Raw genomic sequence first — 17,003 nt, 5'->3', positions numbered from 1 at the left:
AGCTTTAAGCTGCTATGCAGCTCAGCTCTGGAACCAACTTTCAGTTTTAAATCTAGACTTAAGAACAAACTGTTCTCAGATGCTTTCTGCTAACTGCGCTGAGTTACAAATTCTGAATCTACCTTGTCTTTTATTACTTTTTTACTACTTTTGCCTTTGTTTTTCTGCTTATTAATTATTCTTTATTTTTAAACGATTTTACCTTGTGCGTTTTATGTTTTCTTTTTATTATGATCTTTACCTTTTGAACTATTCTTTGACTATATTGCCCTTCTATGCTTTTATTTGTTGTTTGCTTTTGTATATGTAAAGCACATTGAATGACCTCTGTAGTGCAATATCAGGCATTCTGGGCCCACCTAGTGCAATACCAGGCGTTTTGAGCGCACATAGTGCAATACCAAGTGTTCTGGGCTCACATAGTGCAATACCAGGCGATCTGGGCGCACATAGTGCAATACCAGGCGTTCTGGGTGCACATAGTGCAATACCAGGCGTTTTGAGCACACATAGCGCAATACCAGGCGTTCTGGGTGCACATAGTGCAATACCAGGCGATCTGGGCACACATAGTGCAATACCAGGCGTTCTGGGTGCACATAGTGCAATACCAGGCGTTCTAGGTGCACATAATGCAATGTCAGACACTCTCCGTATTGTAAGTAAAGTAAATGTAGCATGAAAATGACCTCATTTTAAGGTAAAAGAACTACATTGTGTGACTTTAAAGCTGATTGTTTTGCACAGTTCTGCTGATGGAGCAGGTTCTTAACTGTTCTTCCTCTGACTCTGGAATGTGCAGATTAATGTAGTTAGACATAAGCCTTCAGATATTAAGATCGGCAAGGTCAAAGTGATATTTCTTTAATAAGGGTGTGATTGTGGTTTCTCCCATGAGAAAGGTCTGCATTGTGGATTATAGGTATTAGTTCTCCTTGATAAGTAGGGTCATCGCTGGGAAACAGCTCTTAACTGAAGTCTATAAGAGAAGGTCCAGGAAGCAGCAGTCAGGTTTAAGCCTCAAAGTAATAGTGTGCTGTGATGATTCTTCAACATGCATGGCATGAATGTGTGAAGTCACGGTGGTACTTCAGGCTTATTATCATGCATAGCTACTGTCTGTGACATTACAGTAGTATAGGTCTATGAATAGATATACTCTATATATAGGATAGACCCTTTCAATCTGTTGCTAGAGGATTTACGGTTGAAATGTTGTGAAACAATGCAGATTCTTTGAAATGAAAATGAATTGGACTTTAGTGTAATGTTCTATAAAAAGTTGACTTAACATAAAACTTGTCCCCAAGTTACCATTAGCTCAATGTTGTTTTCTGTGCCTCCGGAAATGCCTTATGAATGCACATTTTGAGGCCCCAGTGGCGCAACTGGCTGGGGCACCTGCAGCGTACGCCGGTGATTCGGGCTCGATTCCCGCCCCGTGGTCCTCTCCAGATCCCACCCCGACTCTCTCTCTCCCACTCGCTTCCTGTCATTCTCCACTGTCCTATCAAATTAAAGGCATAAAAAGCCCCAAAAAAATATACTAAAAAAAAAAAGGAATTCACATGTTGATAGAGTCTATACTGTAGGCCTATGAATATACTTGCCCAATTACCCCCCCCCAAACACACACACACACACACTGTGATATATTTTCTTTGGAAAAAGCAAAGTAAGTGAGATAGTAGTCAGTCATATCTTTCTTTGGAAATATAGTAATTTCTGTCTTTGGCAAAATCAGATTTTTCAAAACTCCATGTACATCTCGTGGTCGTTGTTGCTTCTTTTTTTCTTGTTGGCTGTAAAATACTGTATTCACAACAGCAAATTATTTGGGAAAAATGTTGGTTTCAATACATGTTTACTGTGTGCTTCAACTTCTTGTGACTTTCACTCTTGTATGGAAATATGCATAGAAGCCCATGAAAGACAGAAGAGCTTTATGGTTTGAGCAACAGTGTGTACATGATGTATCCAAAATGTCATATTATGACAAAAGTGTTTAGAATATGAGGTGAATGTTTGCTTTAGAGATGTGTTTATGACATTTTGAATGTTGTGTGCCATTTTGCTGGAGATTTGAGGCATTTTGCATTTTGTGTGAGCAATTGTGGGTTTTGTGTGTAGAGATTTGAAAAATAGACACACAAAATGTGTGTAAACAGTAAAAAAAACTGTAATTAACTGTAAGCAGGGCAATAGTGTAATTCAGACCATTGCAATTACAATATGTCACCACTAGATGGCTGGAGAGTGCAATGACTCCACTAAGAGTCTGAGTAATAAGTAGCCATGAGAGCTGGTCCTGTGTAGGCATGCTGAATATTCAAGCTGTTCATGTCCAAATTAGTTAGTAGATGGGAAGAATGAGGAAAGGAAAGTCAGCATAATAACAGCCAAAGAGAAACAATACTGTAGATTATCAGTGTAATTAATTATTAACCCTTCAAGAACATGCCTTTCCTCTGGACTAATCACCCCCTAAAGCCAGACATTTACATTGAAATGAATGGAAGTATTTTCTTAAGAATTGTGAAACGACAGTTGATGATAGGATGCAAGGTTAATATTTTCTGGCTAGGCAATTTATTGAAAATATTCAGGCCATACAATCTCTGTTTAATCATCAAAGTACCTTATAACTTGTTTACAGAATAGCCCACGTAAGTCATAAAATGATGATATTATTAAATGCTATAGCACACCATTTCTCGTACCAGTTCTATTCTACCAGTCATACCAGTTCTATTCTACACTGCCTTACTATACGTGTTGTCCTCTTGTCATGCTTCATACTGTACATAGACACTTAAGGTTAAGGTTTTTTGGCAGATCAACACCTTAGCAGAGTAAGTTTTGGCTAATCATTTATCAACAGTCATTTTAAGAGTTTATCATTGTGTGAAATGGCATTTTGGTTGTGACTTTGATGGGTGATGACAAAGTCACCTGAAGGAAAAACAAAGATATACTGTATGAAAATAACACTCAACTAGCCAATGTATGACTTGGCCCCATTGTCTAAAAGTGCTTGACAATCAAAATCACAAAAGCAATTGTGCTTGTTTTGATCAAGATATTTACTATGCCTATGATATCTAGAAAACCAGAAAACATCAAGCATTTTATATGTGTATCTGTGCAATATGAGAATGTAACATTTATTTTGAAATAAAAGAAATACATAAAATTAGCCTACAACATCAGGGAACACAATCCAGTCAATACAATTCACCCATCAAAGTTTTCTGGCTTCAACGCAACATGTTAAATATTCTGCAGACATTCTACATTGCTGTCTTTCATAAATAATGTAATAGATTTTGGATGTGTATTCATAGCTAAACTAAACAAATCCAGAAATCTCTAAGTGCTTTCAGAAATCGCGGAGCTGAAAGCAGCCCCTGCTCCCGTCACGGCATCTTCTTCATGTCTTGCTTCCTGTCTTCACAGTCATAACAATACATCACAGAGCACTGAGGGGGGATCTGTCTCTGCTGTCATCACAGCGAGCAGGTACTTCAACATTCTTCATCTTATATGTCACAAATTGAAATCTCAAAAAAAAAAAAACACATAATAATAATCTCTTAGACTGAGAGTGGAAAAGTTTGGCACTGGTTGCTATGCAACCTGTATGACTACCCTTTTCTACTGTAACAAGGGGTGGAGGTCTCGGTTAACCAATAAAAAAGATCTTTAGCCGCTGCAGAAATTAAACAGCTTTTTGAAAAGTATATCCTGAGGTGGTTTTGTAACATAACAGGTCAGTGTGTGGAAGTCAAATAAAATATGAATATATACTTCACATACTGTATAAACTTTGTTTGTGATATACATTGTTTTTGAAGCTCAGTGGATTCATCTTCAACTAACAGTGACAGTTGTAGACTGGCCAAAAATAATTGCAAGAGAAAATTATTAATAGTACACAGACGACATGCCCTTGCCTGAAGTAAAGACAGAAACAGCACAGCACAGCACCTGTTTTTGAAAAGTGTAAATCCTTTTGTCACTGTCTCTCTCTTTCTCTGTCTTTCTCTCTCTCTCTCTCTCTCTCTCTCTCTCTCTCTCTCACACACACACTCTGTGTTCTCTCATAGGTCTGGTTTCACTGTTTGTTTTTTCATCCACCCTGACTTCCTAGGCATGTTGCGTCTGTGAATCATAGCTGATTAGAGTATACCCTCTCAGTGTAGTGCATAGTCGAGGTCGTGAAAGGTCGTCAGACTCCTCACAAAGCACTACTAAGTCTTTGTTGTTGAACTGGCCCCAGTCCAGTATCAACAGGCACTCACACACACACAGCCACAAGTGCTTTCAGTCGCTGCTGCAGCCTCGGGTTTTTCCGTTGGGGCATTGGGCTTTCCTGTTGGTGGGGCGCCGCAGCAGGCAGAGGCTGAAGAGGTAGATGATGACCAGGCTGATGGAGACGCACAGGGCAGCTGCTCCAAACGTCCCCGAGAGTGTGATGGGCGCCGAACGCTCCGAGAGCCACTGGCGCCGCAGACGCATGTCCATCTCGATGGCCTGCATCTGGAAGTGGGTGCCGATGACCCCAGACACATGGAACAGCTGGTGGCTGTGGCCTGAGAGGGACAGTAGCGCAGTCAGTACGTTTGCATGACACTCGAAAAATTGTGTTCGACCAAAATCAAACTTTTTAAATGCATGTAAACATGTAAGTCCGACTGAAATCGAAAGATTTTTCAGCCGGACTAACACACCCAGATAATGTAATAGAAGCTTGCCTAACTCCTACATGTATACGCTCATTCGAATTCAAATCAACCCGGACATGTGGAACAGCTGGTGGCTGTGGCCTGTGACAGTAACACAGTGAAAGTCTTCAATCGACGAGCTCAGGCAGAACAGCTATAAGGATTAGGATTAGGCCGCATTGCTAGACAGCAGAGAGTACCAATGTACCAAACAAGTGGCACAGAAACACTTCTAGACTGGGAAGGGGATGAATGAATATGCATAACATGTATACATCATTTTGTAAGTGCATACAGTGTGATTTCATGTGATCATATACATCAGACCTGTCCGATGCTTGTCAGGCAGATGGCTAGTGTACTAAACAGATTTGACTGAGATTTCAAGGACAAACATTCTTCCTCACAAGGTGTTAATGCCAGTCCAAGAAACACATCTAATGTTTCTTTTAATCTCAGTTAAGAAACCACATATCATACTGAATCCATGTTAATAAAAGGATGTGTGTGAATGTGTGTGTGTGTGTGTGTGTGTGTGTGTGTGTGTGTGTGTGTGTGTGTGTGAGTTATCAGGGAGTTGGCTGTTGGCTGTGTCACGCTGTACCTATGTAGTCAAAGCGTCCTGGAGCCAGGCGCTCGGGCAGGTGAGTGGCACACAGGAATGCAGTGAGGAACGCCAGGGCGATGTGGCGGTAGTGCAGCGCGTTGGCATCGTTAACTGTGCAGCCTTCCCCCGAACACAAAAACAGCTGCACAGAGAGAGAGAGGGGGGGGGGGGGGCAATGTCATTGCTGTCACCATGTAGAGAACTTTAACACAGTCACAAGACATCTGACCATGTCTATGCATTCTTCACCTACAGGAGGTTCCCAGGAAGTTGCAGTACACAATGTGGGATTACCATAGAATGAGTAGAAATGAGTAGAAATGCAATAGTCTCTAGAGCATAGACAAAGACTCACCCTATAAAAAAGGGGAAGGTTGTCAAACAAGTAAGGGAAGGCGAAGGACAGTATGCGGATCAGCTGGCCCAGCTTTGGGCTTTGGCACTCAGGAAATCTAATGAAAATAAATAAGGACAATTTCATCAGTATGTCCTCCAAGCCGTAGGGAGGCTCTATTTGATTCTTATTGATAGCATTCATTAGCTGGCAGCCACTGGCAAAGGTTGTGTGCATTTGGCATTCATCGTCATGGCACAAAGCACTAACACACCATCCCCTGTGTGCAATGGAGTTGTGGAACTGATAGGGTAGCCACAAACTAATTCAATGGATGGTCCGGACCACAATTGTGTCGTTGAGTTCAACACAGACATGCACACCCAACACAGATAACCCTGGCAACCTTTGTCCTTGATTATTTTTTTCTCTACTTCAGAGTATTTTTTTACATTTTTAATGGCAGAAATGGTAATTGAGAAACATTGAGAGCATTTTATAGAGTTATATCCTAATATTATATTTGCAAAAATGTAACAAATCTTTATATCCACAATAGTTTGCAGAATCCCATTATAAAACAAATGTTAACATTTGTTATGATATGTGAAATACAATATGTGATGAATTTATGTGAATGTGGCTCCTTTTGTAGCCTAACTGTGAATGCTGTTGACTTAAGAGGAAAAGTTGGTTAGACGTCTTCTCCAACAACACCCAGCACTATGCAGCAAGCATTGCAAAACACTCTACACACACATTCTAGAATGTTACGGTATTGTTACTTCATTTTATTTACTTCACTTACTTCATTTCATTATCATTTACCTTTTAAGGGTGTCATGGTTATAGTGGAGAAATGGTAAGCCAAGCCTTAGGATGTTAGGAGAGGAAAAAAGAAACAATCAGGCAACCACCAGCTGTACCACTACGCCACAACAGGGCTCATTAATGCAAGTATGACACAACAATCTCTGCACACTGTCTGCTTAATTGTGTACACTCAGCTGGTTAATGGGGCAGTTTTATTTATGATTATGCAGGAATAGGACAGAAGCTTCGAAGCATTGTGTTCACACATCAGTTGCCGTTCTCACATCTACATCACGAGTGTCCAACCCAACAGCCTTCGCACATTACATGATACAGGCCTCTCAGTCACTGTGTGGTGATTCATTACTCGGACTGAGTGGGCACCCAACTCACAGACTGGCTGTTGACTCAGACCTCAATTCATTTTATGCATGAAGAGACCCGAAGCATTCCCAAATGCTATCAGCCCACATTATTCCAGGAACACCTGGTATAACGCCTATTTGAAGGCAGCCAGCCTGTTAGTGAAGGAGGGAGTGTAGTTTTCTTTTTTTATATTACCTGGAGTAACAAGCCATAGCGGTGGAGATGATTGTGTTAAAGACGGCAATGGAGATGAAGTACTTGTGAAAGGTACTATTTAACCAGCCATCTGGCATTACGTAAGCAGAGTACGTGACAGCCGAGCCTGTGTAGTCGAGAGAGAGAGAGAGAGAGAAAGCAAGGCAGGGGATGACATGATGGCATTGATGGAATTATATGGAGTTTAATGGAGAAAGCAGACATGTAATTTCTAAAACAAACATGTTATACACACATGGTCACCTTGCTATCAGCTGAGGTGGTTAAACACACAGAGAGAGAGAGAGAGAGAGAGAGAGAGACAGAGAGAGGGGGGGGGGGGGACATAGCTGATCTGATGAACCCACCTAGACTGTATAAGCTGATGGCGCCATAGTCGAAGAAGAAGCAGATGTGGCGGGCACTGGTGGACATGGTGCTGAAGGTGTGGGCACAGCTGGAGGCCAGCGGGTACACGCAGCAGGACACCAGGAACACCAGCAGCGGCCAGGTGTAGGCGTCGTGCCACACATCCTGCATCAGCACCACCGTCAGCAACTTCCACAGGAAGTACCTGCAAGAGGATCAAGAGGACTTCCTGTATAGCTGCAAGGACTAGCTAGCATATCAAATGACTAAAGTATTACAGGGTGGGGATGGATGTGCTTTATATCAGAGACATACATGGGTCCAGCATGGAGCCAATCAAGTTTCTCCATTTCAGTGGAGTCATGCCCATGTGATATACTATATTGTAGGCTATACAGAGGTGCTAAATCCACTACTGGTCTAGTATAGCCTACACTTCAAGATTTTTATAGTGAAGTAGCCTACACTTATTTTTTTCAAATTATTCAAATACATACGAGTTGTGCCAAATAATAGTTCATATTCTATACAAGAAAAATAAATATTGTTATTATTATTAAAATAAAGATCTAGCTATTCCTAAATTAACTAGTAGAAACATGACAGATTATTCATTGAAGAGAAAAAGGAAAGAGGAAAAAAGCAGCCTGCTGATCTAAGAAAATGTTGAGAAACCACAGGGGAAAGGGTAATGTGATGCCTGTCAGGTCTTAATAACAAGATTGAACTGCCCTTAAAACACAAATCTGAATGAAAGTAGGATAACACAAAGGAGAGAATTGACCTGAAAGGGTTTGTCAGGAGCTCTGTTTTTAAGTATGTCTAATTCGGTAATCAAACCAAGCTTATCGGCGGTAACACATGCTTGCTTTGCAATCTCCTCCGCAAGCAGCAGGCTTTGTTTCCACGTTACATTGGGGAATGAGCCAGGGGCTGGTTATGCAATGAAAGATAATGTTTGCAGCTTGCCATCTCTGTGTCGGGCTGTTTACTAATTGCGCGAGCTCCTCGGAGAGTCTGACAGGCAGCTCATTAGCGCTGACAGGAGACCCGCGCTACAACAGCAGGGCCGCGATCTCTCCGAGGATGCCGACAACCAGTCAGCTCTCAGCGTGGGGAGGGAAAGAGTCTTCCACTCGGGAATATCAATGAGCAGCCTGCACCCGTAAAACACCTCCACACACTAGGCCCTACCACCGGCAAACAAACACAATGCTGTTGCCATGGCGAAGAGACTTGTTTCACTACAGCTTTCAGAGTTCTCAGCCATCATCTTATGGAACATGACAGAGCTCCTCACGACATAATCATCTAACAACTGGGGTGCCTACCCACTGATGGAACAAGCAGACAGTTAACCTCAATTAGGTATGATTATGTCAAAAGAGCTTGTTTAAGCTTGTCCTATAAGCACTCTGACACAAAAAATTACATTATGTTCTGTTTGTTCTGCCTCTCACTACCTCATACAGTAAACCCAAATGGTTGGAGAGAGCTTTGATGGAGGCTAGAGGGCCAACCAGCTTACCATGTGGGAAGGAAGTGTGTCCAGATATTCAGCGTCTCATTGGTCAGCTGGAAGAGGCTTAGGACGCAGTCAGTTGCTGAACTGCGAGGATGGCGATAGCCTGAAATGATGCTATCCTCCTGGAATGCCTTTGTAACACAGGGACACATTTTATGTAGGCCTACACACTTTAATCAAGTCCATGTCTAACCTAAACTATCTGTTACAGACAAAAACAAATAAATCAATAAATGCTGAATTATAATCTTCAAAAACACATGTATGTGTAGATATGGCTGGTTTTACGTACAGCTTTTGATGGCACTTACTTTTGGCACTTGATGGACGGTGAAGACGCGAGGTAGTCTGATGAGGCTAAGCATGGTTAACGACAGGTGGGAGACGGTGTTGTCGTGGTGAAGTGCAGTGCCGTATGAGGAGGTGAGTCCCTGTGAGACGCAGTACCGTGTGAGGAAGTGACTCCAGACACTGGAGTTGCCAGACTGGCCCAACCCCGCTGCTCTCCCAGAGTCTACCTAAGAGTCTACACACCCGGGGCACTCCTCTCTTTCCACACCCACACACACACACACACATACACACACCTGACACTTGAATGAAAGAGTTAACAAGCATGTGCACACACTGAGAAACACACCCTCCATATAAAAACATATAAAAAAAACAGAGCAAGCACGCACACACAGTCTGGCTCAGAGAAGTGTCCCAAACTAAACAGAAAAAAAGTTTGTTGTCACAAGAAATGTATTGTCACAAGAAATGTATTGGCAGGAACTCTAAGTGACTTATAAAGCAATGATGATGAGGTAATGAAATGCAAAGGTAGAGCTCAACAAGTCCAACAGGTTTAACCGAGAGGAGAGGATCCCACCCCTACTTAGGAACAACAAAGGCAGCTCAGCATGGCCCTTTGAGACATGTGCCACTGACATTGAGGGGAAGCTAAGGAGGGGGGGGGATTAGTGGGACTACTTCGCAAACAGATCGCAATATTCCAACAGTGGTGCTCTTGTCCAACTCTTTGTGTGTTTCATCCCTGCACCACTGGAGGCCGAGACAGAGGTGTGAATGAGTGAAGTGTGTGTGTGAATCATTCCAACACAAACATGGCTACCTCCCTCCCTCCTCCGCGTTCCTTGTATGTTTAACGTTGGTGTGTCCTGTGCAAGGCCAGATCCAAGCACTGCCTTCTGTTTTTTTTTCTCTAAAGCCTCAAATCACAGGGGTGCAAACCTACTCGTCCTTCAAAGAGACATGCACCTCAGGACACACATTAGATGTAATTCATCTGAAGTCAGCAAAGACAGGAGTGGAAGGATGAGTTTCGGATATGGATTCACAGTATATTCAAGGTTCAAGAAGATTCAAGAAGCTTTATTGTCATTCATTTTCATGTAGAAGCGAAATTGATACCCCCCCCCCCCCCCCTCAATAAATAGAAATAGTAAAATAGGTATCAGTCTAACAGCAGATGGGAAGAAACTGTTCCTCAGTCTGGTTGTCTTTGCCTCCATGCTGTGTAGCCTCTTGCCTATTTATATGTGCTGTGTATTCTAGGCTACACCCAACGCAGGACTCCTAGGCAGCTGCTTGAGTGACATGCTGCTTCTTGCACTGTTGCACTGTTGCACTTACTTCTCACTCTCATAGAGCACCTTACCATGCATACAGAATCACAGGCTCAGTCCCTGCCCTGTCACTGAAAGCGCCTAATGCTTAATCATCCTTAAGCACACTATGTGGATATTTGATTTAGTTTTATTTTCTATATTTAGTATTTTAGTATTTTTTTTTTATCTTCTACTGTTTTTATTATTCAGTGGTGTTTTTTTTATATGTATATACTTATATTACTTTTTCTGCTGTAAGTGCATGTTGTGTGTGATGTCTGTATGCTACTGAGACCTTGAATTTCCCCTTGGGGATCAATAAAGTACCTGTCTATCTATCTATCTATCTATCTATCTATCTATCTATCTATCTATCTATCTATCCAACCAATGTGTGTGAAGAAGAGACATGACAGGTCCTTCCTTCCTGCTGCTGTCAGACTCAGGACCAGCCCAGTAGGCCACACAATACATTAGAACTGTTTTGCTGTTACATCAAATGTGTGATTTATTACAGTTTTTCTCAGTCGCTTTAGTGCTTTTCTCACATCACTATTAACATTTGCACAGCAGTTAGTGAATTTCTCAAAACAATTAGCGCAAACTGCAAAACCTAGTGGATAACCTGCAAAAGCACGTCACTTGCTCAAAATGGATAGTCCATTCCTCAAAAGCAAGTATTTATGTCAATGAAACTGCCAGTGTCATCAAAATGAGATGTCTTGACACCATTGTTTATGAACAAGATAGTCAAATGGCTTTGTCATGTTTTCATTATGACAGTTTATGCTCTCAGTTTTTTCCCATGCAAAAAAAGGTCAGAACTCGGTGACGCTACCTGAAAATGCTCAAGACAGCACTATACTTGTACAGCCATTTGAAAACTACAGTAAAGTTACAAATTGCTGTAGTTAGGGGAGTAAGTGAGTACAAGACACTGAATATGTACGTTTCACAGTTTTACTAATACATCAAATGTGCGATTTATTAGTATCTCTGTGTTTATTAGTACTTCAGATGTTAAATCATCTTTTTAGTATTTCCCTAGTTATCCTTTAATCCTTATATATGAGTGCAATACTTGTGGGCAGCTGAAAAAAACCCTGTTGTTGTACATCTGCATGTCCAAGAAGTGTGCAGTAGTGGCAATCCTGCTGATGTGTTGTGTTGTTGCTGTTCATTGTGCGTGTCCTATTTCTACTCCTACTACCCCTGCTATCACTTTTGCTGTTGTAACAATGCAAATTTCTCCATTGTGAGACTATTACCTTATCTTATCTTATCTTATAACACACACAGGAAGCCAGTCAACATCCAAAGCCCATAGGACTGACACAGCTTTACTACGACGGCCTCGAATACATTTTTTTGTCACATTCAGCGAATGTAGCCTCGTGCTCCACTTAGTTGTCCATCCTGTTTGTCAGCTATTTGTACACAGCCCAGGGGGGTATTCCAAGTATGTGATTTAGTGACACACCTGGGTAAGAAAACACAGAGTAAGTGGTGGGCACGGCAGAAGTGCCCTTGAGCAAGGCACCTAACCCCTCACTGCTCCCCGAGCGCCACTGTTGTTGCAGGCAGCTCACTGCGCCGGGATTAGTGTGCTTCACCTCACTGTGTGTTCACTGTGTGCTGAGTGTGTTTCACTAATTTACGGATTGGGATAAATGCAGAGACCAAATTTCTCTCACGGGATCAAAAGAGTATACTTACTACACATATAGTATACATATATACGTAAACCTCCTACAACAAAGCATTGTTTTGTTAGGAGAATGAAACCATACAGCTCTTCTATTAGGAGATTTACCACTACTTACCCAGGGGGGTATTCCAAGTACGTGGTTTAGTGACCTGGGTATGTTAACTCAGAGAAAGTGTAAACCTCTTACAACATCCCTATGACATTGTTTTGTTAGGAGAATGAAGCCATAAAGCCCTTCTATTAGGATGTTTACCACTTACGAAATATAGTCTTACATATTTTATCATTTCATGGAAAATATGTTAATTTTGAATTTGATACCACATGTTTCAAAAAAAGTTGGGGTAACAAAATGTGTGTAATGATAAAGAAAACAAAAGGAGGAATGTTTCACAACTAATTAAGGTAACACGATTGGGCATGAAAAAGAACATCCCAGAGAAGCAGGGTCTTAGAAGTAAAGATGTAGGGATAATTCATCACTCTACGTAAACCTGTGTGCACAAATGATGAAACAATGTAATTTGAATGCTTCTTAACATGAAATTGTGAAGTATTTGGGGAGTTCGTCATCTACAGGACATTATTATTAAAACATTCAGAGAATCCAGATAAATCATTGCAAACAAGGGAAAGAGCTGAAAAACACATGGGATGGCTGTGGTCTTTTGGACCTCAGATGGCACTGCATCAACACCAGACCTGTTTCCAGACCTGTCATTGTATGGGCTCAGGAAAACATTTGATAACCATTGTCTATGTGCACAGTTTGATACTCAATTAAAAAAATGCAGCCAAAATTGTAACAGCCAAAACAGCCAAAATTGTATTGAGACATGATACAGAAAAAAAAAACACCCATCTTGTCTGGGCCTGAGCTTGTTTAAAATAGACTGAGGTAACATGGAATAAGATCCTGTGGTTAGACCAATCAAAATGTGCCATTCTTTTTGGAAATCATGGACTCATCTGGGCTAAGAGGAGAGGGTCTATCCAAGCATCCAACCTTTCCAACTTGTTTTGGTCCTCAATTCGAAACTCAATATCTATGACGGTGTGGAGGTGCATTAGTGCCTACAGCATGGGTATCTTGTACATCTGGCAAGGCACAATCAATTTGGAATGAGCTTTTGACATATACTGCCATCCAGGCAATGTTTTTTCCAGGGAAGACCTTGAATATTTCAGGAAAATAATGCCAAAATGAATTCTGCACATATTTGAACAGTATTTCCAGGTGTTAAAATTGCCTGTCTGCAGTCCAGACCTGTCAAAGTATCATGGAATGAAAAACATGATTAAAAAAACATGATTAAGAATACCTCATACTGTTGAGCAACTGAAATCCTACAGTATATCGGGCAGAAATGGGACAACATTTAATTCTCAAAACTCTAGCAACTGGTCCTCTCACTTCCTAAACATTTACAGAATTGTGTTAAATGAAGAGGTGAAGCAGCACAGTGGTAAACATTCCCTGTCCCAACTTTTTTTAAACATGTTGCTGACATGAAATTCAAAATTATCATATATTTTCCTGAAATAGTCAAAATTAAAATGTTCAACATTTGATATGTTGTCAATGTCCTTTTTGCTGCTAAATATGGGTTGACAAGACTTCTATATGATCACATTCTGTTTTTATTTGCATTTTACACAACGGCCCACATTTTCTGGTTTGGGGTTGATTTCTATTATATCTTTTTAACTAATTTGACTTTACTTTATTGGAACTATTGATTTTAATGCCAATGTACAGTAATGTTTTACTGTTGTAAGTGGCTTTGGACAAAAGCATCTGCGAAGAAACATAAACATACAGTATTGCCAACTCTTGCTTGCTAAAGTTGTACAATCCACCAGGCAATCAGTAATCTGGAGCACGGCCACATTTCGTATCCATCCCTGGCATCCTCTGGCAGGGTGGCTGTCTCTGTTGTGGATGCGACTCCCACTGTCATCTTATAGCTACGCAAACCCAGACGGGGCTAATCATAACTCAGGTTGGCACATTCCCTGTACTGAGAGAATCACCATTGATTAAATGTCTTGCATTCAATCTGAATTTCCTTAATGAAAATAAATGTTAAACATAACAGATCAACACACATTATATGGGGGCATGAAAATCAATTGTTAATTGTGTTTGTTAGAAATGTTATATATTTACATTACATAAATAAAAACACGAGAAGTTCAGGTAACACTTTACTTGACAGTATCGACATAAGAGTGACATGACACTGTCATAAATGTGTCATAAACAAGTCATAGACGTTTATGACATAATGCTTCTGTCATTAAGTGCCATTCGGTTTTTGTCATAAAATTATTAGGGTTAGAAGTTAGGATTAGGGTTAGGGTTCATGTGTCATGACAGTGTCATGTCACTCTTATGTCGATACTGTCAATAAAGTGTTACCGAAGTTCATTTTTATGTGTGCATCCTGAACAGTGACCACCTGAAAGGAAAACCTTTTCATACCATCACTCCATACTCTTATTTGTATACTTATTATTAGATAGATAGATAGATATTTTATTCATCCCGAGGGAAATTTTAGGCATCCAGTAGCTACACACAACAAACACACATACACACATATATCTCACATACATAAAAATCACTTGCAGAAATGTAAAAATTAAAGAGCATGTGAAGTGATGTACTGACCATTTGATGCATTGACCGTGATAAGGTGCTATGGTACAGTGTGTGCAATGGTGGTAGTGTAAAAGTGAACAGTGCAGGTATTGAACCGTGCAATAACTTTCCTTTTTTTTTTTTTTTTTTTTTTTAACTATGACTATGAAAAGCCAAGAATGTAAATATAATAGAATCACTTAACAAACAAGGAAAATAATATACTTTAAGGACAATATATAACAGGGAATACGTTATAAGGTGTAGATGTTATGACCACAGTCCAGATTGTGTAGAAGGGCTGATATAGCCTGTAAAACATATAACATACAAATTGCCCCTTTTGGGACAAATAATAAACTGAACTGAACAGTCAGGTGGACAGCAGACAAAGTGATATGATGGTAGGGGCTGAGAGAGACAGGCTAATGCTGAAAGGTCCATTTCTCCACTCCCCTTTTGTGTTGCATTGAAAAGTTGGATGGCCCTGGGGACAAAGGACCTCCTCAACCTGTCTGTTGAGCATGACAGTGACAGAAGTCTGCCACTGAACATGCTCCTCTGTTTATTGAGTGTGCTGTGTAGTAGGTGATGGTCATTGTATGATCGCCAACATCCTGCTCATGGTCCGTTTTTCTGCAGTTGATGTGAGTGACTCCAGGTCAATGCCAACAACAGAGCTTTCCTTACCAGCCTGTTCAGTCACCCAGTGTGCCTCTTCTCAATGCTGTCTCCCCAGCACACCACATTATTATTTTTAGTATTACTCTATACACATACTGTCCTTCCACCCTAATACATACATAGCAATCATTTGAAAAGACAGTTTAGTTCAGTTCAGTTAAGGAACATGACTAAAGGGTGTCCTTTTAAAAACATAAGTGAGTAGCTGAGCTCTCTCTCCTCTCGGCGGCCCGTGCCAGGGGAACTCATTTGCTGCTCACTCAGGGGGCCCAGTGACAGCGTCTGCCAGCCTCAGTGCACCCGAGCACTCAGTCCACGCTGGCAACCCCACTTAGATGAGTTAATCATCAACCCAGCGGCAGCCGCAGCCAAACCACAATCGCAGCATGCTGGAGATCATTACCTACACACGCCAAGACTGAGGCAACCAGGAGAGTGGACATGCACTACAGTGACAGAGGGAGTGAGTGTGTGTGTGTGTGTGTGTGTGTGAGACTTGTGTGTTGAGATGGTGTGTTAGAGTGATCCAGCTGAGTATGAGTGTCTGCTGAAACCAACTCGGGCATCTTCAGCCACGGCCACACTGACAGGCGCTGTGATTTATGATGATGGCCAGACACTCCTTGAGCAGCAGACAGCACAAAAGGCAGACAGCTCTGAGAGACAGTGACGAGGCGGACCTCAGGAAAAAAAACATATGTTTAGCATTCTGCCCGAAGGCTTGTTTGGGATCATTGGAATTGTTCTGTCAGATGCTGGACAAACTCAGGAAATCGGTCACAGAGGTGCTAGAAGTGCCAACTGCCCTTTTAACATCAATATCAAATCAATCAAAGTAATTAGATCAATCGTTAGTATAATTCATTACCTGATAAAACAGGTCCTGCGATGGGATCTGTGCCTCCCCCAGTTTATCCCCTTTTTTCACCATACAAAAATAGCGGCCAATCCTACATTACAACTGATTTGACAACCTACAATTTATCAATTGAAGGAATTGAATTATTATTTTTTTATCATATTGTAGATAGTCTTCTGGATGGATTATCTGAAAGCAAAGCACATTGTTGTTTTATAGGTGAGGTCGGAAATTTCAAACATAACTCCACCCTGCCTCTTTAAGAAAGAGTTAACAAAGACTTCAGTTCATCTTTATCTGCCAAGTACATGTGCATTGGAATTTTTGAATCACAAGCATAAAAAGAACAATGTTTAAACAACAAAAACACAATAGAAAACAATAGAAACACAAGATTGTAAAGTGTGTAGACAACACACTATTTAACCTGCATCATGTTGATTGCACAGTTTAGGCCTGCACCAGCCTGGGCTCGAACCCACAATGCACAATGACAATAAAGTTGAATCTAATCTAATCTAATAAACCTGCAGCACCACAGACTGGAAGGCGAGCATCCAAT

At 41.1% G+C, this 17,003-nt stretch overlaps 1 protein-coding gene and 1 long non-coding RNA gene across 7 annotated transcripts; one reads left to right on the top strand and one right to left on the bottom strand.

Annotated features, from left to right (window-relative positions):
- Positions 1-2,554: 2,554 nt before the first annotated feature.
- paqr5b (progestin and adipoQ receptor family member Vb) lies at positions 2,555-9,450 on the bottom strand. Of its 6 annotated transcripts, none has more exons than XR_006022232.1 (9): positions 9,245-9,445; positions 8,937-9,064; positions 7,408-7,613; positions 7,040-7,166; positions 6,494-6,538; positions 5,687-5,783; positions 5,329-5,473; positions 3,665-4,592; positions 2,555-3,627 (listed from the first exon to the last, which is right to left on the bottom strand). XR_006022232.1 is itself a non-coding variant. In XM_042061527.1 (8 exons), exons 1-8 carry the CDS (start codon positions 9,296-9,298, stop codon positions 4,324-4,326), a joined length of 1,071 nt encoding a protein of 356 aa, XP_041917461.1. In that variant the 5' UTR covers positions 9,299-9,445; the 3' UTR covers positions 2,555-4,323. The 6 variants fall into 6 exon arrangements, 4 of the variants coding, with proteins under 4 accessions (XP_041917461.1, XP_041917463.1, XP_041917464.1 ...); XR_006022234.1 differs by having other exon boundaries at positions 2,555-3,766; positions 4,190-4,592; XM_042061527.1 differs by having other exon boundaries at positions 2,555-4,592.
- On the top strand, positions 8,584-9,192 carry LOC121681664. The gene is made up of 2 exons (XR_006022235.1): positions 8,584-8,776; positions 8,881-9,192. It is a non-coding gene; the product is annotated as an uncharacterized LOC121681664 (long non-coding RNA).
- Positions 9,451-17,003: the final 7,553 nt, after the last annotated feature.

This window comes from Alosa sapidissima, chromosome 14, assembly GCF_018492685.1.
Source record: "Alosa sapidissima isolate fAloSap1 chromosome 14, fAloSap1.pri, whole genome shotgun sequence".
Lineage (NCBI taxonomy): Eukaryota > Metazoa > Chordata > Actinopteri > Clupeiformes > Clupeidae > Alosa > Alosa sapidissima.
Note: the sequence above shows the minus strand (reverse complement) of the source record. Positions and strands in the feature narration are given on the sequence as shown.

What these genes read in the sequence shown, in the direction of transcription:
- paqr5b (XM_042061527.1), bottom strand. Translation starts at nt 9,298, where the DNA reads ATGCTTAGCCTCATCAGACTACCTCGCGTCTTCACCGTCCATCAAGTG. An exon ending in CATCAGCTTATACAGTCTAG is followed by an intron (nt 7,167 to 7,407) that starts GTGGGTTCATCA and finishes TCGACTACACAG; the next exon opens with GCTCGGCTGTCACGTACTCT. An exon ending in AACCATGACACCCTTAAAAG is followed by an intron (nt 5,784 to 6,493) that starts GTAAATGATAAT and finishes TATTTTCATTAG; the next exon opens with ATTTCCTGAGTGCCAAAGCC.